At 46.1% G+C, this 25,647-nt stretch overlaps 1 protein-coding gene across 1 annotated transcript in view; it reads right to left on the minus strand.

The window, feature by feature from the left end:
• Positions 1-25,647, minus strand: part of LOC141476887 (netrin receptor DCC) — a 579,965-nt gene that overhangs the window by 157,522 nt on the left and 396,796 nt on the right. Inside the window, exons 8-9 of the mRNA XM_074165768.1 lie at positions 15,506-15,662; positions 5,163-5,317 (exon numbers count right to left, since the gene is read on the minus strand). Coding sequence (XP_074021869.1) covers positions 5,163-5,317; positions 15,506-15,662 — 312 coding nt within the window. The remainder of the gene's footprint in view (positions 1-5,162; positions 5,318-15,505; positions 15,663-25,647) is intronic.

The following is a 25,647-nucleotide window of genomic DNA, read 5'->3' on the forward strand; positions in this document are numbered from 1 at the left end:
CTGCCCAAAACCGATGCGGCCATTCGTTATTGTGGGGATCTTTTTGTACGTAAAAAAATTGGCAGGGTGAGACTGCAGGCTCAGATTGAGACTTTTTAAAGTAATAATATAATATAAATGATTTTTTCAATTGAAAAGAATATATATAACGTTGCTGTAAACTGAGGGATGGAGAGCAGGAGCACCACGTCCTCATCACTGTGACACCCGACTGAGGCAAAGAAGGCTCCTGATGGAGCCCGTGAACCCTTCATTAGATGGGACCAACTGTAAGTCTATTAAAAATAGATTAATTTTTGTTCCATCAGTACAGGATGGAAAGGGCAATCTCTGCCATGAAGGATATTCAAGCAGCACGGATAGACCTGTACCTGTGTCATCTCAGTGGGCTTTAAAGACATCCCCCCCTTCCCCTTGCTTTTTCATGTGGAATTTCACTGAATTTCACTGAATTTTTAGAGTTGGAAGGGACCATAAAGATCATCTAGTCCAACTCCCCTGCCGAAGCAGGATTGCCCAGAGCATGTCAGAGCATGTTACTCAGGACTGCATCCAGGCGGGTCTTCAAAATCTCCAAAGAAGGGGACTCCACGCCCTCCCTGGGCAGCCTGTTCCAGGGCTCTGGCACCCTCACCGTGAAGAAGTTTCTTCTCATATTTGAGTGGAACCTCCTATGTTCCAGCTTGTGCCCGTTGCCCCTCGTCCTCTCACTGGCAACCACTGAAAAGAGTCTGGCTCCCTCCTCCTTCAACCCACCCTTCAGATACTTATAAGCACTGATAAGGTCTCCCCTCAGCCTTCTCTTCTCCAGACTTAAGAGTCCCAGCTCTCTCAGCCTTTCTTCATAAGGGAGATGCTCCAATCCCCTAATCATCTTTGTTGCCCTTCGCTGGACTCTTTCCAGTAGTTCCCTATCCCTCTTGAATTGGGGAGCCCAGAACTGGATGCAGTATTCCAGTTGTGGCCTCACCAGTGCAGAGTAGAGGGGGAGAATGACTTCCCTCGACCCAGTAGCCACACTCTTCCCTACGCAGCCCAGGATTCCGTTGGCCTTCCTGGCCACAAGAGCACACTGCTTGCTCATTGGCATTTTGCTGTCTACCAGGACCCCCAGATCTTTCTCTTCAGAACTTGACTCCAGCAGGTCCACCCCTAACCTGTATTGGTGCCTGACATTCTTCTTCCCCAGGTGCAGGCCCCTACACTTTTCCCTGTTGAACTTCATGAGGTTCTTCCTTGCCCAGCTCTCCAGCCTGTCCAGGTCTCGCTGGATGGCAGCGCGGCCCTCGGGGGTGTCAGCCACCCCTCCCAGTTTGGTATCATCAGCAAACTTGCTGATTGATAAGCGATTGAGCATAATATAAAAATAAGCATATATAAAATAAGCAAAGATTTGATTAACAAGCAGCAAACTTGCAATTTCATTGCATTAATTTTACTGGCCTTTTAATTTTCTATGCGCTTTTGACACTTGCAGAAGAAACGTATGTTAAAAGAGACCGCGGTTCAAATTTTGGCTGCGTCTCTTTAACGTTTCCCGTGCAGTAACTTCCAAGAATATTGCCTCCACTGGGAAACTTGTAGAAAAAACACCACCAAACCCAGTTGAGTAACTGCTGGTGCGACTGCTTTAATGCAGTCCTGATGGCAGTTTTTGCTGCTATTTGTCTTCGCGAGAAAATTCCGCCGAAGCCAGTCAGTGATGAAATGAGAAAAGAAAGAAAAGAAATGCTCCCCCACCGTAATCACAAAAAAAAATAAATGAAACTCTGAAATGAGTAAGGGACTGAATTCCTGAGGTTTGATGCTCCGGCCTCTAAGGGGAATTGAAAATAATTCCAGAAGTATCTAGGCAGGGGTGGATCTGGGTGACCAAAGTCCCCCAAGGCAAGAAGGGGACCCTCTAGCTGCTGCAAAATGCCCCACTCAGTACACAAAGCCACCCCAAAACTCTATATTTGTTTGAGAATTTGCATTTTCAGGCCATTGGGGTGAGGAGCACGGCTCCTCCCGGCTGCTCCCCACCTTGGGGGACACCACGGGGGGGGACAGATTTCTTGGATAGCACAGGAGGGGGGAGACATATGGGTACACAGCTGGGCTTCTCCTAAGCAGGTACCGCAATACTGTCCTACCTCAGGAGGATACGGGAATTAATTACTCCTTATAAAGCCCTTAAAGATCCTCAGGGAGAAGTTGAGACATCAGCGCTCACTGACTTGATTCCGGAGATGATAAAAGGCGAGTTTATGAGGCTGGAGTGATGCTGTCGAGTTTCTTTGGGGCACACTGAGACACCTTCCTATTCATCTCCTCCTTCTCCAACACCGGACGCACGTCACGGAGACAAAGATTTATGAGGAAACCGGTCTGAATTCAGAAGGGTTGGGAGAAAGACGTGAGCCGGTCCCGCAGCGGGGAAGAGCTTTCAAAGCTCGGACGGACAATTTCAATCCTCCTCGCGGGAAAAGACGCGTTTCTTTATTCCCTCCAACCCAGCTGCTTTAGCAGCATCTTGAGGAGCCAAAATAATAACTCACAAAGTCTCCGCACGCGGTATGAAAAGATTAGACATGGCTTAAGCAGGCAGGGATTTAAATCCCGACTGATAATACTGTAGTGAAATTATATACCATAAAGGCAGAGAGAAAGGGGTTGTAGTTTACTAAGAAAAATAAAAAAAAAAAAAAAGAAGGGGGGGAAGGAGGGAGGATGTTAATCTGGGGACAAAAACCTTCATATAAATCCAGCCCATACATTCGGGATGATTATTTCAAAAAGCTGGAACTTGTTCCGTTGATCTTTTAAACTGATTACTGAGCAAATGTATGCACTTTAACAAACCAGCACCGACAGACATGAATTTCAGATGTCCTTTTTCATCAGCTCTTTTTTTTTTTTTTTTTCCCCTTCTTTAACAATGCCAGATTGCATAATACTTCTGATATTTTCAAATAATGTGGAAATTCAATTTCTCTGCAGCCGTGTAATTTATTGTACAATAGTTACAGCGTGTTCTAAAAGACAGCCGCAGAGAAGCCGACTGCCTCCCAGGGCAGGAGAGACGGCTTTCAAAATGATAAGATAATTTGGTCAACAGGAATAAAAAAAAAAAAAAAAAAAAAAAGGCAAAAGGAAAATGGAAAGCAATATTTTTCTCCATGCTCAAACTTGACACTTGAAGAGAAATCTTCAAGTTATTAAAATAGGAGAGATATTCCCAACGTTTACGGAGCCGGTACCTGTGCGGTGTGGCAGCTTCAGACGGTAACAGCAGGGGGTAGCGGTGCCTGCTTGTCACTGGGACTTTGTGAGGGCATTTTCTAGATTAAAATGTTATTTTACTTCTGTAAAAATATATATATATAATATATATAAAATACAAGCATATACAGAAGTGCATATATACGCATTTGTGTGTGTCTACGCAGAGAGAAATTACTAATAGATAAATGATGCTGATGCGTAGTCACTTAATGCCTTACTTTGAAAAGACTCAGATTTTATTCATAAAGTGATTTTCATGAATTATTGCCCGGAAAAAGGGCTGGGATACAGCCCTGCTTGTGTTGGCACGTGGCAGCTGCAATCTCAGAGCAGGAATTGAAGATGTATCTAAAAGGCAAGGCCGTCCAGAAAAATAGCATTACATGTTTCGGGTGATATTTCACTAACATTGCTCCTCCTGGGGGTTTGGGAAGCGATGACGGGGAGTAAAATTCATGGTTTGTGATAAACAAAGCTCTAAACACAAAACCACAGAATAATCTAAGTTGAAAGGTCCCTTCTCCCCTTGTTCACAACATCCCGTGCCCGGTCGGGGGACGTTGCGGATGCCCCCACTGTCCCTAAGAGACACCCTTCCTGGGGCCCGGCTTAGCTGTGAAAGGAATTAAACACTTCAAAAGCCACCTCCGGAGGCTCGTCTTATCCCAGGATTTGCTTCCAAGCTCTTCTTCCCCCTCCACCCCTTCGTGGAGAACCCTTCCCACCTCCTCTACCTGCTCCCAGCAACGAGTCACCTGCGGCAAACGAGTCAAGAAAAGGCATTTTCAGGGTCTCCCAGCGCGGCCGTTATCTTCACACAACGGGGGGGTTTCAGACAAATAAATGCCTTTCGGTTAAATTTCTGTCCCTGGCGATGTGTGACGACGTAAAACAGCTTCTGTGCTTCGGTGAGCGTTCCATTTTTCCACCTTATTATAGAATGGGAGCATATTCTGGCAGGGGCTTATTATTTAAAAGCAGCTCAGCATCCCACCGTCACCCCTGCGGCTCACCACTGCACTCCAGTGCCCACCAGTACGAGACGCAGCGCCCACACCTCTGTGCTCACAACTAGATCCCAGTCCCATTTTTAGGGCCAATTCTTCCGAAAAAATCCATTTTGCCATAGAAGGGCTCCGATAATGTCTCAATCCTCTCTCTGTAACGGCCCTTCCGAGCGAGAGAAACTGCAATAGGAACAAACTCAACCAGAAGAAATTTCTCTTCTTTCTGGACAAGAGACGCATGCAAATACTTCCAGTAAAACCTTCCGAAAGGTTCCACCGGCTCCAAAACAAACCCTCCAAAGGTTTATAAAACACGCTTACCGCTAAAACAGTAACTAACAGAAAAGATTTGGTTTCAAACACCAATAAGCCAAAATGAGAAGATTTGGTTTTAAACACCAATAACCCAAATAGAAAATAGTTGGCTTTAAACACCAATAAGCCAAATAGAAAATATTTGAGTTTAAAGACCAAGAAGCCAAAACGTTTACTCCAGTGGGAAGTTTTTGTAGCTTTCAGTAAGTTTATTCTGTTTCCTAGTGAAAAAACCAACGTCTTCTGTATCATACCATAGCTTTTGGTGGCACTCATGCTGTCACATAATAGAAAATGGGATGCCGGAGCATCAAAGTCATGACAGCCAGTACCAAAATGCAGCTGTTGAGCAGCTGGATGGATGCTCTGCCAGAAATAGCCCAACCCAGGGAAAGGTTTTATTCACCGAACCTTAAGGACTGGGGCATCTTTTTTAAGAGGACCTCTACGAAAACCTCCAACCAAAGCCCTACGAGCACCACGAAGCCGCGCTTTGTGGCTACGGGTCCCGCTGCCGCCCTTGCCAAGCCCCCCCATCCCTCCCTCCCCGGCCCCGACGCTGGGCACACTCACGCTCCGGCTGGGTGGCCACCTTGACCGGTTGCGAGCTCTCTCCCGGGCCCCACTCGTTGTATGCCACCACTCGGAAGGTGTAGGTCTCCTCCGGCTTCAGGTTGCCCACGGTGAGTTGAAGGAGCCCGGCTTGAGATGTGTTGACGGCCCGTTCCCTAAAAAAAAAAAAACAAAAACAAAAACCAAAAAAACCCCATTTTTGAATGCATTTGGATCTTATTTAAGCAGCTGGCAGCCTGGATGGTATGATCACTTCTCAAACCTCAGTTTGAGGCTTGTTTGTCTATAGAGGTTGTTTTTTTTTTTATTATTTTTATTTTAAAAAGCCTAAATCAGGTAATGGGGCCCACTGGGAACGCCGCAAGCGCGACAAAAAAGACTTGTATTTTAACGCTTCTTAAGGTATACAGCGTACTGGTTCTTTGCTTTTCTTATTTTAACAGAAAAAAAGGAAAAATTGATGGAAAGAAACGGCTATTTAATAAAAGAACACATCCCTGATACAGGGAGTGAGATGCATATGGGACTGTAAACATCCAGCTGATGAAAACTGGGCTTTGCTGAGAGCCAGGATTCTCCTTCTGCCCAACTGGGCCAGCAGTTTGCCATCACTGAGCCACCAGTTGCTCCCAGTGGCGAGTCCTGGTGGTCTCCAGACGGCCCAGACACTGGGAGGTGGCATCCCCTGGCCAGAGGGACACAACAGGACACCCTCCTCCCATCAGGGCAAGACCCATCTAGATTTTCCCAGCAACGGGAGCACCCAGAGGTGAAGGGGTGGGAGAAAACGAGTGGTGAGAAAAGATCCAGACCCAGAATCATTAATGAGGGATTATCCAGGAAAACCACAATCCTTAAACAGTAAAGCAAGGTTTAAATTGGATGAAAACAGTCATTTCATGGACAATCTGCAAACAGAAGTAGGCAAAATTGCTTTTGTAACCGATTTATTACGGGTGGTGTGCCTCGCTCGGCTTTACTAGAAGCCCTCTGAAAAGCGAACAACAGCAATAATGTCCATTTCATGCTGCAGAAAAAACATCATTTAAGACCAAATCAACTAATTGTCGAACTTTTCGTAGCGCTGCTGCGGTTCTCTGGGCTGCAACAGGCTCGGCACCAATCCAAGGAATGGAGACTATCGTTCCTTGGGGGAACGATTCCTCAAAATGAGACTCCTCAGACCAAAGAACGGTCCCTGCCCTCTCAGCACCAGGCTCCACCATCGCTCCAGCCCTCCCAGGATTGACTGCACAAAGCTTGGGTGAACATTCCTCGGGGAAAACGGTCGGATCATCCCTCAGCAGAGACGACGGGAGCTTAATGTCTCTATTGCCAAGTTGCTAAACCACTATCCATCGTATTTGAGAAGTCATGGCAGGAGAAGCTGTGGCTGCCCCATCCCTGGAGTTGTCCAAAGCCAGGCTGGATGGGGCTTTGAGCAACCTGGTCTGGTGGGAGGTGTCCCTGCCCAGGGCAGGGGGTTGGAACTGGATGATCTTTAAGGCCCCTTCCAACCCAAACCATTCTAGGATTCTACGGAAAACAACCCCGGTGCCAGCGTTAGGTTGATGGTTGGACTCATGGATGATGTGAAAGGTTCCTTCCCTACCTGCAGGATGACAAGACCAGCGGCCACTCTATCTCAATGTATACAACTCTTTTTTAAACGGCAAAGAAGCAACAAGCCTACCTTCCAATCCCAAAATAGCAGTAAAGAAGCGAGAGAAGCAAAAGGAGATAGAAGAAAACTCCAGCCAGATCTCTGGTTCAATACTTTGTGACTGTGGTACCTGTGGTCATACATATATGCAAGTCTGGAAAGGTTTGTAGCATCCCTTCCATAAGTCTTTTCCCATTAACTAGTAAGAAAGAAAAGAAAACCGTACGTTTATCTGGTGCCCTCAGCACTCACGCTGCCATTGAGTCACTTCCTGAGAGCCATGGAAAATATTCACAAGGAGACCCAAGGCTGCTGTTCCTCTTAGATCTGCGTTTGCCACGTCCCATCCCAGCCTCAGCCACTGGGAAGCATCCAACCAATCCATCCTTTGATTAGACTCTACCGTGCTCATCTTCAAATGCAATCTCAGCAGCTTCAGTGCTCATCTCCCATCAGATTTCAGTGGTGATAAGCGACGTCCATCTCCCAGGACGCTTCTCTCTGTAAACCAGGAGCTGTAGAACCACCCAAGCTGATGAACCCAACGAGCTCATGGCCTGCAGTGATGGGCCAGTCCACTCCTAGAAAACTGCTCCCACTGGAAATAGCACCCAGGTTGGCAGTGGCTGAGGGTGTCTGCAGCACAGTATTCACACATATTTTCAAAGTTAATAAACTCAAATCCCACTCTGAGCTCTAGGAATTCAATGGTTTCCAGGTTGGGAGCACCACTGAACAGGAGCAGCTCAAGGCTGCCCCCAGCCCAGGCAAAAAATCAGAGAGGGAAGTTTCCCTGTTCTTGGCCAGCCAGCGGGTTCCCCCCACGCACCTCGGGAAAGCACTGAGCAAATTAAGCCTTTTTATGTTTAATTTCTTATACATAACGTGCGTTTTCCAGCTATCACATCTAGAGCATCTTCCAAATGCAACACTAGGAGCACATAGGGCAGCGCGAGATCGTGAACCAGGATAGAAATACCTGGTTGTTCTCTTGGCTTGGGACAGAAATAGCTGGATATTCTCCTGGCACGGGACAAAAATACCTGGATTTTCTCCTGGCATAGAGCTCCTGCTCACAGTTTTCTGGAATTCTGGCACCCAGGTGATCACAGACACCCATACGGGTCCTTCAAACCATCAAATCTGCTCTGACTCCACTGTTTCTGGTTTCTGTGACTTCTGGTTTCTTTTTCTTTTTCTCCCGTGGCAACGTAATCAAGAGTAGTGAGGAAAAATTACCCCTTTTTGTTTAAAGAAGCCGTCCGCCAATGTCACGTCTGGCAGCGATGTCTTCTGTGACACCATGAACCCTCCAGCTAGCAAAGAGAAAAAAAAGCTCCTTACGAACATCACAACCCTACACTTGGCTTTGTAAAAGAGATGTCTAGAACACGTCAGATGGATGCTGTAAAACACATCTTTCTCCCTCGAGCTCCAGTGACCTGTCCCCAGTGACACACGCTCAGGGTGAAGTTACGTGAGATGAGCGTCACCAACGTCTCGAAGTCCAGCGTGAGCTTCTCCAGCCTACCAGCTGGCCAGTTCCAGCGTGAACTTTTCCTGCCTACCAGCGAGGGGTTAACGCGCTACAGGATGCTACGGCACCGCAGGAATCATCTAAAAAGCACCAAACATCCTTGAATCGGGCACTTTTACGTTCGGGGGTTTCTTTTGCAAACCCAACTTGGCCGTAAATTACAGTCTAAAAATAAAAGACCTTGACTAAAGTCATCCGCTTTCTTGTAAAACCGAGGCTTCGACATTTCGACATGTAATTTCCAGTGACTGAAGATCACGTTACATTCCGGTATCAGCGTGTTAAAAATAAAAAAAAAAAAAAAAAAAGATAATTACAGTTCCCATATATCTCTTAGGTGGGTAACAAATGCTTTTATAATGTTTCAAACACCTAATTAGTTCCTTCGAGTAAGACAAGTCGTGTTAACGCTCCTTGCTGTGAAATGAGCGCTATTAATTTAAAAATTTCACTGAATTTCACTGAATTTTTTTAGAGTTGGAAGGGACCGTATAGATCATCTAGTCCAACTCCCCTGCTGAAGCAGGATTGCTTAGAGAATGCTACTCAGGGCTGCATCCAGGTGGGTCTTGAAAATCTCCAAAGAAGAGGACTCCACACCTCCCTGGGCAGCCTGTTCCAGGGCTCTGGCACCCTCACCGTGAAGAAATTCTTTCTCATATTCGAGTGGAACCTCTTATGTTCCAGCTTGTGCCCGTTGCCCCTCGTCCTCTCACTGGGAACCACTGAAAAGAGTCTGGCTCCCTCCTCCTTCAACCCACCCTTCAGATACTTATAAGCATTGATAAGGTCTCCCCTCAGCCTTCTCTTCTCCAGGCTAAAGAGTCCCAGCTCTCTCAGCCTTTCTTCATAAGGGAGATGCTCCAAACCCCTAATCATCTTATTGCCCTATGTTGGACTCTCTCCAGTAGTTCCCTATCCCTCTTGAATTGGGGAGCCCAGAACTGGATGCAATACTCCAGTTGTGGCCTCACCAGTGCAGAGTAGAGGGGGAGAACGACTTCCCTCGACCTACTAGCCACACTCTTCCCTAGGCAGCCCAGGATTCCGTTGGCCTTCCTGGCCACAAGAGCACACTGCTTGCTCATTGTCATTTTGCTGTCTACCAGGACCCCCAGATCTTTCTCTTCAGAACTTGACTCCAGCAGGTCCACCCCTAACCTGTATTGGTGCCTGACATTCTTCTTCCCCAGGTGTAGCACCTTACACTTTTCCCTGTTGAACCTCATGAGGTTCTTCCTTGCCCAGCTCTCCAGCCTGTCCAGGTCTCGCTGGATGGCAGCACGGCCCTCCGGGGTGTCAGCCACCCCACCCAACTTGGTATCATCAGCAAATTTGCTGAGGATACACTCTGTCCCCTCGTCCAGGTCACTGATGAATATGTTGAATGGATGGACTTTTACTACCTGCAGCTCCTTTTTTTTTATCTCCCGCGATCGTTCTGCCGCAAAATAACATCAAGTCCTTGATTGTAATAAGCAAAGCTCCAAACTCACGTAAATGGATCAGCTGGGAATGGTATTTCAGGACTTCGGCTGAATCCCAAAGATCGGCTTTAAGCAAACGTAAGGCTTTTGGATTCGACTAAGTGGCCCCTCGATCCATTTCTTCAGTCTGCAACACGCGGGAAGATCTTGTTGTGAGGATCTATGTGTATATTAATTTTCTTATTGAAAGTAAGTTTTAGTGAGCTTTCGCCTAAAAATAAAATTGGTCCCAATCCTGCAAGAGAAACCTTCATCAAAGGGTTTTACGTTCAGATGTAACACACTCATTTCCAGGGGTGTTTTCTACTCTTTTTTTTTTTTCTTTTAAATCAGAGCATTTCATTCCCTTTATTGGGAAAAATGTTCACTAACAATCAGTTAAAAAACCAGAAGGGCAGCTACAACACAGGACCCACTGGAGAGCAGCTCTGGGGAGAAACACCTGGGAGTCAGTCCTGGTGGACACCAGGATGCCCATGAGCCAGCAATGGGGCCTTGTGGCCAAGAAGGCCAATGGCATCCTGGGGGGCATCAGGAAGAGGGTGACCAGCAGGTGGAGGGAGGTCATCCTCCCCCTCTGCTCTGCCCTGGGGAGGCCCCAGCTGGAGCACTGGGACCAGTTCTGGGCTCCCCAGTTCAAGAAGGACAGGGAACTGCTGGAGAGGGGACAGCAGAGGGCTACAAAGATGCTGAGGGGCCTGGAGCATCTCTCTGATGAGGAAAGGCTGAGGGACTTCTTGGGTCTTTTGAGTCTGGAGAAGAGAAGCCTGAGGGGGGATCTCATCAAGGCCTATAAATACTTCAAGGGTGGGTGTCAGGAGGATGGGGCCAGTCTTTTTTCAGTGGTGCCCAGGGACAGGACAAGAGGAAACAGGCACAAACTGGAACATGGGAAGTTCCATCTCAACATGAACAGCCTTCCAAAATCTGAAGGGAGCCAACAGGAGAGCCGGAGAGGGACTCTTTGTCAGGAGATGCAGTGACAGGACAAGGGGTGATGGTTTTAAGTTGGAAGAGGGGAGATTTAGATTAGATATTAGGAAGAAATTCTTTATTGTGAGGGTGGTGAAGCACTGGAACAGGTTGCCCAGGGAAGTTGTGGATGCCCCATCCCTGGAAGTGTTTAAGGCCAGGCTGGATGGGGCTTTGAGCAACCTGCTCTAGTGGAGGTGTCCCTGCCCGTGGCAGGGGAGTTGGAACTAGATGATCTTTAAGGTCCCTTCCAACTCTAACCATTCTAGGATTCTATGAGGAGGAACTTCTTTCCTGTGAGGGTGGCAGAGCCCTGGAAGAGGCTGCCCAGAGAGGTGGTGGAGTCTCCTTCTCTGGAGACATTCAAACCCCACCTGGACACGTTCCTGTGGGACCTGCTCTGGGTGGACCTGCTTTGACAGGGGGTTGGAGTAGATGATCTCCAGAGGTCCCTTCCAACCTCCTATCATTCTGTGATTTTGCGATTTAAGCAAACTTGTCATTTCAAAGGTTGCCATCAAAAACCGGACTGTATTTTGGGGTGTTGCGTCTCATCTAAAATGTTAAACAGATATTAGCATCTAAATATTTCTCATTATTTATAAATAAACACAGTGAATTTTTTTTGGTTGTAAATTAGATTTTAAATATAGCGATGTAAATTCTCACCGGGAAGGCGGAATTCATTTAAAACTGCACACAGGTAATTAAATATACCTTGAGATTACATTTGAGGAGTTGTTTTTTTTTTTTTTTTATTTTTGCTTTAGAGACAGATCAAGAGCAAATCAGGAAAAATAAACAATGTCTCTTCCTTTATGGTGACTAATCTGCTGCCGCCTAAGTATCAAACGCCTTTGTGCATCAACGCTCCCTCGTCCAGCAACAACCCAGAAGAGGGAAACAAACAGTGAGGCCGAGAGCAAATCTCAACATCCAAATCCCATCGAAATTGGAACCTGCCAAAATTGGACTGAAATATCCAATCTGGCCCATTTTGCCAACGCTCAGACCCCCCAAAAAAATCACTGTGGGCGACATCCAGACACGAAGGCTGTTGGTTCGGAAGGGGTTTAAAGATGGAGATGGACCCAATGATTCCCACCTGAAGACCACCCTCTAGGTAAATTAAAAATCAATTAATTAAAGTTTCAACAGCACGTGGATGTGGGAGATGCAGGAGAAGCAGCAGCACCTCCGCCCTTGCAGCGCCCAAGGATGGCCCCGCTCCAAGAGCTCACGGCTGGAACATCCCAGCAGTAAAACGGGAAACAAATCCAAAAGCCGGATATTCACCCATTACATTGGCAAACACTGCATTTTAAATCTTTCGGATGACCTTAAAAATAGGGTTTTTTTTTTTCCAGTGAGCTCATACCATCAAACGAAACCTAAACGAGCTCCTTCTGGAACACTTCTGCAAGGCAGGATGGACTTCTATGGTCTTTGTGTGTGTGTAGCCGCCTATACCTTGAAGAGCGATATCCACTGAAAGACACGCATTATGTTCTACTAGTATGTTCCACTATATTTTAAGAGAAAACAAGGACAATCAAATGTATACTAAGAGTTACGTCTCTCCTAACAGATCCTATAGATGAAATCCTCTATTTCTGCTCATTTTTCTCACCGACAGCCTGCTATTGCCAGCAAATTTTCTAGACTCACTTCAAAACCCAAACTTTTATCTCGACCACAAACTTATCCCTGAGTGCAGGGCGCACGGGTTGGCTGTTTATTTATTTCCTAATAGATTGAAGGTTTGTTTTATCCTTTTCTGAGCAAGCCGCCTTTTACCTTTAAGTGCTCTCTGCCACGGCCCTCACCAGGGAGCGAGGCCGTTTGATCCCACGCCGGGATGCGGAGCCGAGCACCAAGATTAAAGAGCATCCCATCAGAAGGGCTCCGGTCATTACGCCACAGCGAGAAACGCAATCCCTTCCAAAAGGGCTTTCTTTGAAAAGGCCGAGCTCAAAAAAACCCTTATGAGACTGGGTTCAAAACACTGTTTTTCCGGACGGTCCCCAAAGCGGCCGCGTGTCTTCTGGGTCCTGTTGGCCTCGGTGACGCCGTCACACGAATCCTCCTCCCCGCTCCCCAACCGGGGAAAATGGCCTTCCCCCGGACTTAAAATAATTTCTCTGACAATTCCTTTGCATCCCTGAGGTCAATGTCAAACCCAATATTTATTTTTTCTTTTCTAAACAGAAAAATAGCTCTTTCGTAAAAATAACGCGTAAACAACAAACAACTCCAAAATTCCATGAAAGCTTTTTCCTTGTAGGAAAACTCCATTAATTTTATTTCCCACTTTGTCGGAAAGTTTACAAACCTAAAAGTTTTAAACTGCAGGTGGCATTACGAGTCTCTTGCTGGAGGGAGCAGAGTGGGATTTTAATTTTATCTTATCTATTTAATTGTTTAGTTATTTTAACAGAGAGCCCAAGGTTTTCTGCAGGAGACTCTTTAAGATTAAAAGGTGTGTTGGGAACGGGCCTAAAGCATCCTCCTGGGACCCAGGAGTTTGAGGAGCATCATGGAAATTCTGGGAAAAAAAATTATGTTAAAGTGTTAAGGGAATTCTTTTATCATCTCAGAAACCCCACTATTTAAAAGCCTCGTATGAGTATTTTCTCCTTGCCGTTAAATGAAAAGGCTGAGTTAGAACGTGACTCCCCCAGTTGCGTGGGGCAGCTCTGATGTTTTAAAGACATTTAAAATAAATGAGATGTGATTACAACAGTGCCCTTCGGCATTAACACTTCATGCCCAGCAACGAAGCCCAAAGCGCTTTATAAACGGAAGAAGAGAACCCCCTCGCACAGCACAGGACCCTCTTCCATCATCACTGGTGGCGATGGCTGCAGACCCAGATGGACAAGAATATCTGATTCACCTCTGAGAACCCCACTTTGGTACCTCAACTGGGAGACAAGGGAGCTGCTGAGCATCCTCGCCTCCCGCTGAACTCATTCATCACTCTTTTCGCACCAGCTACTTCGCTAGGGCCAATTAATAGCTTTCCTGAGTGCCTTAGAACCCTCAACGTGTCTCCTGATGTTCCTGATGCTCCAGTGAGGTGTCGTTCTCATTTCATACCCACTAGTCACAACCGGAGACGATCTGACACAGGATGATGATCTGAACTCTGGACCACTGTCCCATCTTCCTCACTCCGCTCCCACCATAGAACGGTCTAGGTTCGAAGGGACCTCTCAGATCATCGAGTCCAACCATCAACCCGACACTGACCAAACCACCACTAACCCATGTCCCTCAGCACCACATCTGCCAAGCTTTTAAATCCCTCCAGGGATGGTCACTCCACCACTCCCCTGCGCAGCCAGTTCCAGGGCTTTACAACTCTTTCGGTGAAGAAACGGCTATATGGTTATAAAAGAAAACTGGACGTTGTTGGAAATGAAGATGAGAAGCTTGTGACTGTCCAGGCAGGGGCAGGAAACGTTGCCTGAAAGACCAAGCCTTTTCATATGAAGGATAAGCCCACACTGCGGCAAAAGGGAGCTCAATTTCATAGAGTCACAGAACGGTTTGGGTTGGAAGGGACCTTAAAGATCATCCAGTTCCAACCCCCTGCCCTGGGCAGGGACACCTCCCACCACACCAGGTTGCTCCAAGCCCCCTCCAACCTGGCCTTGAACACCTCCAGAGATGGGGCAGCCACAGCTTCTCTGGGCAACCTGGGCCAGGGTCTCAACACCCTCACAGCAAAGAATTTCTTCCCCAGATCTCATCTCAATCTCCCCTCTTGATAACTATGGGGTTCCACCTTCTTTAGCCCTCATGAATCCGACACACGTCCACTCATTTTTCAACTGGCTACAGGTTCCTACTCAAGTCCCCCCAGAAGCTGAGCTGCCACCAGCACACACACAAGGACGAGGTACCAGCTGGGGAGCTTAAGTGCATCAGGAGTGCTGTGAAATACAGGCCAGGCTGCTTCAAGGGAGTTTTTCATGATGAAGAACAGAAAAAAACAAGGTTTTTCTCAGGCATAAAACCATTTATGAAGTTGGGAAAACAAAACAAACCCCAAGTAAATAGGCAGTACCTTCTGGAGTGTGAAATGACCCTATACAATGAGGAATCGTGCAAACATCGATCAATCTACAGTGCCATTATCACAAACGAGCTATCTGCTGTGCGGCTCTAATCCACGGGGCCGGCACAGCCCAGGCCGGTCCATTATATTTCCAATCACGTAAAATCTCCACAACCCCCTCCCTGGCTGTTTTTAAGGTCTCACACCATTTGTGTTGCTCTAAAAGCCGTCCTTCTCTCCGGCTGATTTGGGCTGAACAACTTCACCTCGGCCGGCGATGCAAAGACCACTTGAGCTTGCGTCTTCAGAGGAAGACAAAAGGTAAAATATGGAGCTAAAGATATTTTATGTTAGACACCTGAGTAATAGTTGGAGGAGATAAGATCCGTAGGTATCACTGTCAACGCAAATGGTCCTTCACATCAAGACAATGAGTGCCGTTATGGAAACGTTGATGCGATGTCGACAAAAATACACCCAACAAAAGGCGTTTTAGCTTCACACTTACCATGGGGAGAAGAACACAAGGTCGAGAACCGTTCGCAAGACACTCATAAAGACCTCCGGCCCTCTTAGGACCATTCCCCATCCAGAGAAAAGCCATGGTCTGGTGACACCTACCTGTTGACGCCATCCCTGGAGAAGAAGACCGTGTACGTCTGGACGCTGCCTCTGGGTTCTGCGGGTGGGCGCCAGCTGAGACGGACAAATCGGCTGGAGACCAAAACAGGGACCACATCTCGGGGGGCAGAGGGGAGGACACTGGAACTTGGGACAGCTGGAGGGGAAGGAGAGGAGTCAGTCAGAGAGGCCGGTGGCACGGGGGTGGAGGGGCGGGCGGGAGGTGCCGTGGTGGCCACAGCTGAGGTGTTACGGAACAAAGGGCCAAGGTGGCATGGAAGAAGCGTGAATAAAGCAAAAGGGGATGAAAGAGAGAGAGAGAAAAAAAAAAACTAACAGTAAAATCACAACTTAAAACACACCATCCTGAACCATCCTCTAAAGCGAAAAGCAGCACTCAAAGCTCCAGTAGGCAACTTCCTCGGGATAATTAGGAATTAGGTCTTGTACCAGTGTGATACGTTCCTTCGTTCACTCTTATTTCACTAGTTTTGCCTCTTCTGCCCCAAACCACAAGTATTTAACCTCATAAACAAGCAATCATTGACCGCTCAAAGCCCCAGGCCCACAAACCCACTTGGTCTGGGAAGAGCAGAAACCAAGGAGGGCGCTCCAGCACAGGACTTAGTAGATCATTGCATCCAAGTGGGATACAATGAAAAGGGAAAGACAGCGAGACTTAATATTTACACCATGGAGAAGTGTTTGGTCTACGTGGAAAACCCAGAAATGGCTAAACTGGAGTTTCAAGCAGTAAAATTCATATTAGAAGAGCATCTCTTTATGGAATTCAAGGGTTTGGCTGTTGCCCACCAAGTCCATGTGAAAGCTGGCCCATCAATATAAATAAAAAAAAAATAATATTTCTTTTTCAACAATAATTTAAGTGATCAGATGCCTCCTGATTCAGCACATGTACCTGGATGGAGCAGCCACAGTTACTTAACCTTCTCGGGGGGGAAAAAATTACATGTAAGGTCCATTTTCAAGGGCGACACCAGCCCTGAAAAATGGGTTTTCACCGCTGGCATCCAACCAAAAAGCGATTTATGTTTTTAATTAATGCAAATCTTTTTGGTCAGTCCCCACACGCATCCTGCGAACTGTATTAGTAGCGTTAATTTACTGTGAGATCGTTAAGCGCGTTGTACTATCTAAACAGCCTCTGAAGAACAGCTTTAGGTACAAAGCATGACGTTGACTGAATACTCGCTTAGCATTCTCTTATATTAGCCCTAAATTACTATTAAAAGCCATTAATATCGCTATTATTAATAACAAATATTATCACCTCTCACTTACTGCGATCAATCCCAAGCCAGAGGGAATTAAGGAATTTCCCAGCGGCGTTTCCAGAGTAATGATGTGTTGAAAGAAAATATTAAAGCCCGAGTCTCGGCGCTTTCGGTCGCCGAGTCGTGCTCCGTTATTTGCACTGGGATCACGCTCAGCGTCCTTAGTCACGGGCCACCGAGCTCAATAATGTGCAAACATCAGGCAAAAGTCTTAATTCTGGGTACATTTATATGACAACGATGCGACTGTTTCGCTTCCCGGTCAGAGCGAGGAGATCTGGGCTCCTGGTCTAGTCTATATGTTGACTCTTGTATTATAAGCACATTGTCTTCTTCTGCAGCTGAAGGTAGGTCAACATCTCCAGAGAAGTACCAAGTGCTTGGGAAAAAGCACACAGAAAAACCTACGGGGCTTTTCTGGTTGAGTTCTGGTACTTAAATCTAACACAACAATTCAGAATACCCCGTTATTAACTATTTTGGCACTTGAAGGTCTGTAGAGACTCTCAGTTCCACCACAAAACCCTCTGGTCTGTGGTTCCTCCACCGAATATCCATCCTCCTGGTAAAGAACAGCAACCTGGCACCTCTCTGCCATCAAAACCTGTTGGGTGTTCAGAAACTGGTGCGATCATCAGCTCCAAGTGTAGGCATGTACATTTGGGTGACTACATATATATGGGTGTCTAAGGTCCCCCCATAGAGATTGAGAACATCCCCCTAACACAGGTGATGGAACCCAAAGAGCTACTCAAACCACCCGATGGTGGCACCTACTTTTAAAGTATCTAAAACCTGGGGGTGAAACCACACCCTTCGTGACCTCATCCCCACGGACACAGCGGGGTTGACCCGTTAGGAGTCAACTTATGAAAAATAATACCGAAAAACTGAGGTGAAAAGCAGCAAGATTGGGACTGGAGCTCTGGTCCACCGAGCGTGGGTTTTACTCTGGCTTCCAGTAAACTCCGTAGAGCTCTCGCTGACAAAAGCAATTTCGCTGTCATTGTTGCCGGCAGTGAATAGCAAACATATACAGTACAATAGGACAATATAGAGAGACATATAACCTGAAATTATCCCAGCAAGCGATGGCTGAAATCCTTCAATCTTTCATGCGACTACGCGAGATCAATCCACCGTCGTCGTCGGGGTCTGACAGGCGCTGATTTTAGCCTGACGGGCTTTAGATGAACTCCCGGCAAAGCGCATCCCTCTCCGCTCTCGCGGCGGTGGGAACAAACACCTCCCTCCCTACAAGGCCAGCGTGAAAACGGGACCGTTGGGTTTATTTTCCAAGCGAAACGCATCACATCAAACTCGGAACCAACCCCCTCCGGTAGTTTTCATCCAGCGTAAGCCGTGAGTTTTGTGACCCTATCGTTACTTTGCCAGCAGGACCCATCGTCGAACTCCTAAAGCAAAATTTTCTTCAAAAATATAGAAATAGGCTTGATGGAGGTGTTCAGACCTACTTGTTCCCAGCCCGTGTTTGTGATAGAAAGACCCGTTATAAACCGGGCACAAGGTCAACTATTTGTGGGATTTTAAAACAACTTCAGGCAAAACGTCATGATTGACATCCCAGTTCACCACCGCTTCCCGTACCCAGCAATCACCGGCTCTTTGTAATTCAAAATAATAGGAATATGAGACCTAGCTCAAAAAGACAGGTTGTTTTTTTTTTTTTTAATACTTTTCATGGGTTGGTTTGGTTGTGGGGTTTTTTTTGAAGTTTTTTTTACATATATATTCATTTCTGCACGCAGGCAGGGAGGAGAACCTATTAGCCGCATCTTTCTACCCTTTAAATGGTATTTTTAGAGACCAGAAAAAGCTTCTGTGCGATATACAATAGGTGACGAATGAATGACTGAAAAAAAAAACCCAAACCCTTGGAATTATATCCCATAAGGGATTTGGTATCGAGAAAATATAATATTGTTATTGCAGAGATGGCAATAGATGGTTTATTTATGAGCCTCTCCTGGTAAAAGACAAGGGTGCACATCCTCTAAGATCCAAGTTATTAAACATCTCATGTTTTTACTTGAGTGCTCAGAAGGACTATATATATATATATAATATGTATATACACACACATATATATGTCCACACACACTGACCTCAGCACAGGTTTGGTACCCCCGTCCAAAAAATAATTCATTTTCTTTTTTTCTTTTTTTTTTTTTTACACATTTACCAGTTGACAGAAATCAGAAAAAAAAAAAAATAAAAATTAAAGAACGTTTAAGGAAAGAAGTTATAAATCTAAGACGAAAAATAAGTTGAGAAGTCACTGTGCATACAGAAAATGTTGCTTTTAGATGCCCGCAATACAGACCCTAAAAGCTCTCCTGGAAATCTGCATTGAGGACCAAGACCCGAATGGATCAAGATGAATTTAACTTTTCTGCTTTTAAAACAACTAAAATTTGCGCGTTTTATAGTTACTCGCGTTTAATTCACATTGAACATTTAAGCCTGTTCTGCACGTACCACCTGCCACGCGCCTAAATGAAAAAATATACTCATTTTCCAGGGGGATAAATTAATACAAAAGGAGATTGGACTATATGTAGGAGCTGCCTGCATCTCAGAGAAAGCGGTTAATCTTCACGACACTATCAATTTAGTATTTTTTTTTTTTTTTAAATTATAACCTTACCTAAAGGAAGACCATTCAAGCAATTGCCACTGTTTTACTCTTAAAGCCTGTTAAAATAAGAACATCTACTATAGGCTACCTGTGATTTTAAAATGCTGTCAATTAGAGCTCCCTGAGAAGATTGGAAACTCGATATTATTTCAGCAAAAAGGAGAAAACTATCACACTTTGAATCTTCAGCCTCCTGCGAATCACACCTTCCCTAAATATCCCACACCCTCCGAGGCCAAAATGATATTTCAAGACATCAAATGAAGATTTTCAGCCAAGACACTACCTTGCAATATTTTTTTTTATGCCTTCTAACAATTATTTCAATTCCTTGATTTGATTTTTTTTTTAAATACATAGGGACGAATTTTTATCTATTTCAGTTCTGAACATTTCACTAAATGCATTTAAACATAAAAGGAACGTTCTGGCTTTAAGTTAAGCATTTCATTTCAGAAAAAAAAACCCAAGATGTTTTATTCAAGTTAAAATATAAACCTCGTGGATTAATTCAAGCCTCTCCCTCCCTTCCCCTTGCGATATTTTCCTTAGCTTTAGCACTTGAAATCGGTTATCGTATAGCATGAATTTCAAGTATGACATAAGAACATGATTCTCAGCTCCAAATCCTCAGCGTTAAAAGGAAAAAACGATTTATATGGCATTTTAATTCCAGGAATAACATCAAGTCCGTGCTTATTGTCTGGTGTCGCTCAGTACAGCCCCAGCCTGGGCAATCCAGCCTTTTGCTACACTCCTGCATTTGGAGAATTTAGTCTTTTTTTTTAATTTTTTTTTTTTTTTTTTTTTTGCCCAGAACCTTTTTGACCCATCTTACACCTTCCGTAGAGGAAAGTGTGAAAGTCAGAAGTGAGAAAAAACACTCGCTGGAGGAATCCGTGTCACTCACGAGATGCCGCACAGGGAACACCCAGCACCTGAAACGGGGAGGATTTCCACTATTTTTCCCCTAAAATATCCTTAAAGAAGATCTGTAATAGATATCCATCTTCTTAGTTTAAAAAAATCAGAAATTTTTCTTAATGTTCTTCGAAAAAAATAAATCGATATTCACGTACATTACGGAAAGAAATAGAACAACTCAAAATGAAACAGAAACTTGGGGTGTAGAGCGTGAGCCGCCCAATTTTACCGTGCCCTGGCCATCACACAAATAGGAATTTCCAATTACATTAAATTCGTAACGCATCGTTAATTGTTTCTAATTTAACAGCCCAGCAGATGAGAGGAGCTGTAGTTTCACACGGCGCTACTTCAACACTGGAAGATTCATTTTTGATGGATCTGAGAGTATCAAAGCAACCCATGACTTCCACGTTCCGGATACACCCATGAGGAGGTGGGGGCGGTAACCGGGAGCATTTTTCCTCCAGATCGAGGAAAACAGCCAAGGACAGAGGGTTTGTGCTACTAAAGAACCTGGTTTTCAGTACGAGGAACAGCCTTTGATGTAGGGATGGATCCTGGAGGCCATCTGTCTGGAGGCACCGCCGGCGTGAAGAACAAAGAACCGACGTGAAGGCACCAAGAACATTCCTTGGGAGGGGAACTCAAGCAAAATCTCCACATTTCACACGGGCGGTTAAAAACTTCATCTGAAATTTCAGGATGAAATGACACATTTCAACATCTATCCTCCATCTCACTTCTCAAACCCAACGCTAATGTGCAGCGAGAAGACGTTCCCTGGAAAAACCCTGGGATGTGGATCCAGGAGCTCTCATCGTCCCGCATTAAGCGATTCAATGGGTGAAATGGAGAAACAAGAACCGAATGAATCGCAGTGCTTTGGTCCCATCGTTAAATAATTATATTTTGGTCTTGTTTCCAACAGCTAGGAGAGAAGCAGATGTTCTATCAGAAGGGAGATATGAAATTGGTGTAATTCACTGGCCCCAAAAAGTATCAGATCGGACAAGTTACTGCTATCTCCTTCAAATCCATCCTCCCGACGCGGGCGGAGACGGTGGTGGCACAGCTCGTATGTGTCTACGTTTGATGCGTTCGCACGCGTCGGGTCGGGGTTTTCCCGACCACACGCCGGGGTTGTCAGGGTACATCAGCGTATGTTCAGGGCTTTTCATACCCATACGCGACGATACTAATTCACCAAGTAAAAGATCTCTCCTCCTGGCCATACATCCTTCCTCCCTTCTGGCTTTCTCCCGTGGTAATTCATTAGTTCTTGGTGCCATAATGACGTTCTTAGAAACAAGTCATGCAGGACTAATTTTTATGATGCCTCTTCTATGACATTACGAACCTCGCTATAAATCACTGTCGTTCATGCAAGTCAACAACGCCTGATGTTACCGTTCAAGGAATTCACTCCTGACTCAGCCCCGCGCAGAATTAGACCAAGGGCTCTTCCAAAACACCACGTATGTACCCAAAACACAAAAACTCCCAAAGACTGGGGAGATTTTGACCACCCAGCTCCAAACCCCTGTCCTGGGCAGGGACACCTCCCACCAGACCAGGTTGATCAAAGCCCCCTCCAACCTGGTCTAGAACCCCTCCAGGGATGGGGCAGCCACAGCTTCTCTGGGCAACCTGGGCCAGGCTCTCACCACCCTCATCATATTCTTAAGGTCCTTGTCCTGAACTCAAGAATTTCTTCCCGAGATCCCATCTCAATCTCCCCTCCTTCAGTGTCAAATCCTTCCCCCTCATCCTATGGCTCCCCTCCCTGACCAAGAGTCCCTCCCCAGCTTTCCTGGAGCCCCTTGAGGGACTGCAAGGGGCTCTAAGGTCTCCCCGGAGCCTTCTCTCCTCCAGGCGGAACTCCCCCAACTCTCTCAGCCTGTCCTCACAGCAGAGGGGCTCCAGCCCTCCCAACATCTCTGTGGCTTCCTCTGGCCCCGCTCCAACAGGTCCATGTCCTTCTGATGTTGGTGACCCCAGAACTGGATGAAACCCGTTTTCTTTTTTTTTTTTAAAGCCGCCTAGAAATGATACAAACTACTTTCATATCATTTCTTTAACCGCGCTAAATCTGAGCTATTTCTCTTTTCATACCTGAGCTCGTTTTGGACACAGCCTGGGCAGCAGATCTCCAAGGGGAGACTCGCAGACAGGCTGGTACGTGCACCGCACGTCCCTCCTCGTGCACGCGAGAGACAGGCACATCTGTCTGCATATTCTATCCCATTTCTTTCCTGTTACAGCTGAGAAAATTGCTACTCGCCTTTGCGAGAAAAGAAAAAAAAAAAAATCAATGGTAAATATGGCCTTTCTGGCTGCTTCTGTTAATGTAGTGGAGAGATGTTACTAATTAACTGTAAAAAAAAGAAAGAATAAAAAAACAAGGAGCAAACCTGCCACTGATGAGCTCTCATGTGCAGAGAAGCCTATTCCTCTCCCCCTCGGTGCTGGGAAGGCAGCGCCGGCGTCACCGCGCAGGTGACATCTGTCATCACCAATTAGTCACCGAGAAAAATGAGGAGGAAGGGGGGGGGGGGGGGAGGCGATGAGGGGCAATGGGCTGTTGATTGCAAGAAATTCAATCACCCGCAAACGCTCCCAGAGGAAACGCCGGTCAGTTAATCCCGTCAGCCCGCCCCGACCCGCCGACCAAGAGCGGAAAAAGCTGAAATAAAATAAAGATTTTTTTTCTTTTAAAGCAGCCGAGGGACTTGGAGGGCATTTCGTGGGCAAACACCAGCGGCGTTAAATAGAAACCATAAACGCCGTCATCATCTCTGCTGTTCAAATACAGAGCTCATCTTTTTGCAAGCGAAACTCAGCGGTGCAGCAGCAGTTCCCAGTAACGAAACGCAGAGCGACTGGAAAGTCAACTATTTCCCACCGTTCACGACCAGCTTCTTGTCCCCTTCCTCTTCCCTGTGACCACCAGCTCTCCTGCAACAGTGTGCTGCCAATGGCTTATTTTTATTTTTTTTTTTTTTTTAGCAAAAGTTAAAGTTTAAAAGTGAACCCCGAAGGGTTTCGAACCGTTCATGAATGTAATTAAGCTGAATATTAGTTTTTTTGCTCAGGGAAAAAAAAATAGTAGAGGGAAAACTTTGAAAGCACGACAAACGGAGATGTTCTCACTCTGAGAAATAACCATTTTTTGAAGGAACATTACGGCACATCTCAACACGTTCTCAGTGAAACTTTCCAAATTTTGATTTTGAAATGTATTCTCAGTTTTACTACTGGGATTACATTTGACTCAACACTGCACCCCCTTGTCTTTGTTCCTCAAAACACCCCGAAACAGTGTAAGCTTGGAGCACCTACCCAGGGGACCACAAACCCTGAGATTCGGGCACTCTTGATGTTGGGTAGAATTCTCAGGGAGCCACAACGTGTACTTAAAATGCTTGCTCACACCCAAGAGATGTCAGCCAAGACCCATCTCTGAATCTCTCTTTCACCTCAAGTTCTACTCACAGCACGTGCAGTCGTAGAAGTCAAACATTTAGCACCAATGAGACCTTCAAAGGTCTTCAATCAACTGCTATTTTAATGTGTATGAAAGTAAAATCTCACGTTTCTACTAACACGTACTCACTGCTGCTCCTCAACCCCAATAAGGTTTTGCTGACGGACACACACAAGCCTCCAAGCCTTGACATGGTCAACTCAAGAGAAGCTTCATCTCGTGCAAACCTTGGTGGCTCTTCCAGGGATGGAGCCTCCTCACCAAACCTGGCCTAGGCAGGACTTAAAAATTTCCTACTGCCTTTAATATTTGCAACAAAATCCTTTGCTTTCAGACTGCAAAAGCCTCCACGTGGCTTCTTAGGTCTCCTGATAAACTGCAAAAACCTGCCAACTGGTTCTGTTTACTGACATCTGCCATGTCTTGGCCAGGTGAAATCTATGGGAAGGGCAAAGACGGACTCGTGAGCTGCTTTGTGGCCAACCACATTCACCTGTGAAGGACCAGTTTTGACCTGCACCAAAACCATCTACATAATGACAACACAGCACAAACCAGAGGTGGAAAACAAGAAGATGCCTGCGTAATAAAGACATTTTTCACAGAATCACAGAGTCATATGGGGTCGGAAGGGACCTCTGGAGATCATCTAGTCCAACCCCCTGCCAAAGCAGGGCCACCCACAGCAGGTTGCACAGGAACGTGTCCAGGTGGGGTTTGAATGTCTCCAGAGAAGGAGACTCCACCACCTCTCTGGGCAGCCTCTTCCAGGGCTCTGCCACCCTCACAGCAAAGAAGTTCCTCCTCATGTTTAGATGGAACTTCCCATGTTCAAGTTTGTGCCCATTTCCTCTTGTCCTGTCCCTGGGCACCACTGAAAAAAGACTGGCCCCATCCTCCTGACACCCACTCTTTAAGCAGAGACCAACCAGAGACCAACTCTGGAGGCTCTGCTCTGCCCAGCTTCTAGTTTTCAAAATCTTTGCTCTTCACCCTTTCTATGAGCATTTTAAATTGCCCACCTGATAATAAATAACTCAAAAGGAGAGGGAGGAAGGTGAGAGGCAGACAGATGGACACCCAGATGGTAGGCCCACATCACCCGTATTTCTTCAGCAGCCTAAGATGTCCCACAAGCCAGCAGTGAAACCCCCCCTTGGAAGGCACCGTGATGCGATGTGACGGCACAGAGAGCCGGGTGGCAATCACCACGGTGCATCAGGACGCCGTGGCGGGTCACCACACTGGTGCCATCCCACAGCTCCACTGGGATCTACATCGCTGGCCATCCAAGCACCGGGAGCTCAAACTGGTCTGTCGGGAGCGAGAAGAAGTCGGCAGTGAAAAAGGAGCAGCCTTAATAGACAAAGATGTGTTTAACGGAGAGGAAAGGCAACGCCGACCTGGGATGAGAGAGTTGTGTGTGGTTTTTCTCCTCTCCCCAGAAATGCCTGGTTTAATAAAGCCCGTGAACCTTCAGCAGAGTAAGGAAAAAAAAAAATTATCCAGGAGCTGGAAAACTTCCAGGTGCCCTGGGCGAGATGTTCGTTGCGCGCCGAGGTGTCTCCAGGATAGCACTTTTAAAAGAGAAAGATTTGCAGATACTTTGACCTTCTGCACTTTTAAAAATAAACCAAATAATTTGTGGAGATGTAATTTTTTAACAGTACAAGGCTCTCACAATCAGCAGATGACCCGGCCGTTACCTCCGAGGTAAGGAGACAGCTCAGCATCTCATCGTGTGTGTACCTTCAGGAGCTCGTGAAAGGCTTATCTA

Source organism: Numenius arquata, chromosome Z, assembly GCF_964106895.1.
Source record: "Numenius arquata chromosome Z, bNumArq3.hap1.1, whole genome shotgun sequence".
NCBI classification, from domain to species: Eukaryota; Metazoa; Chordata; class Aves; order Charadriiformes; family Scolopacidae; genus Numenius; species Numenius arquata.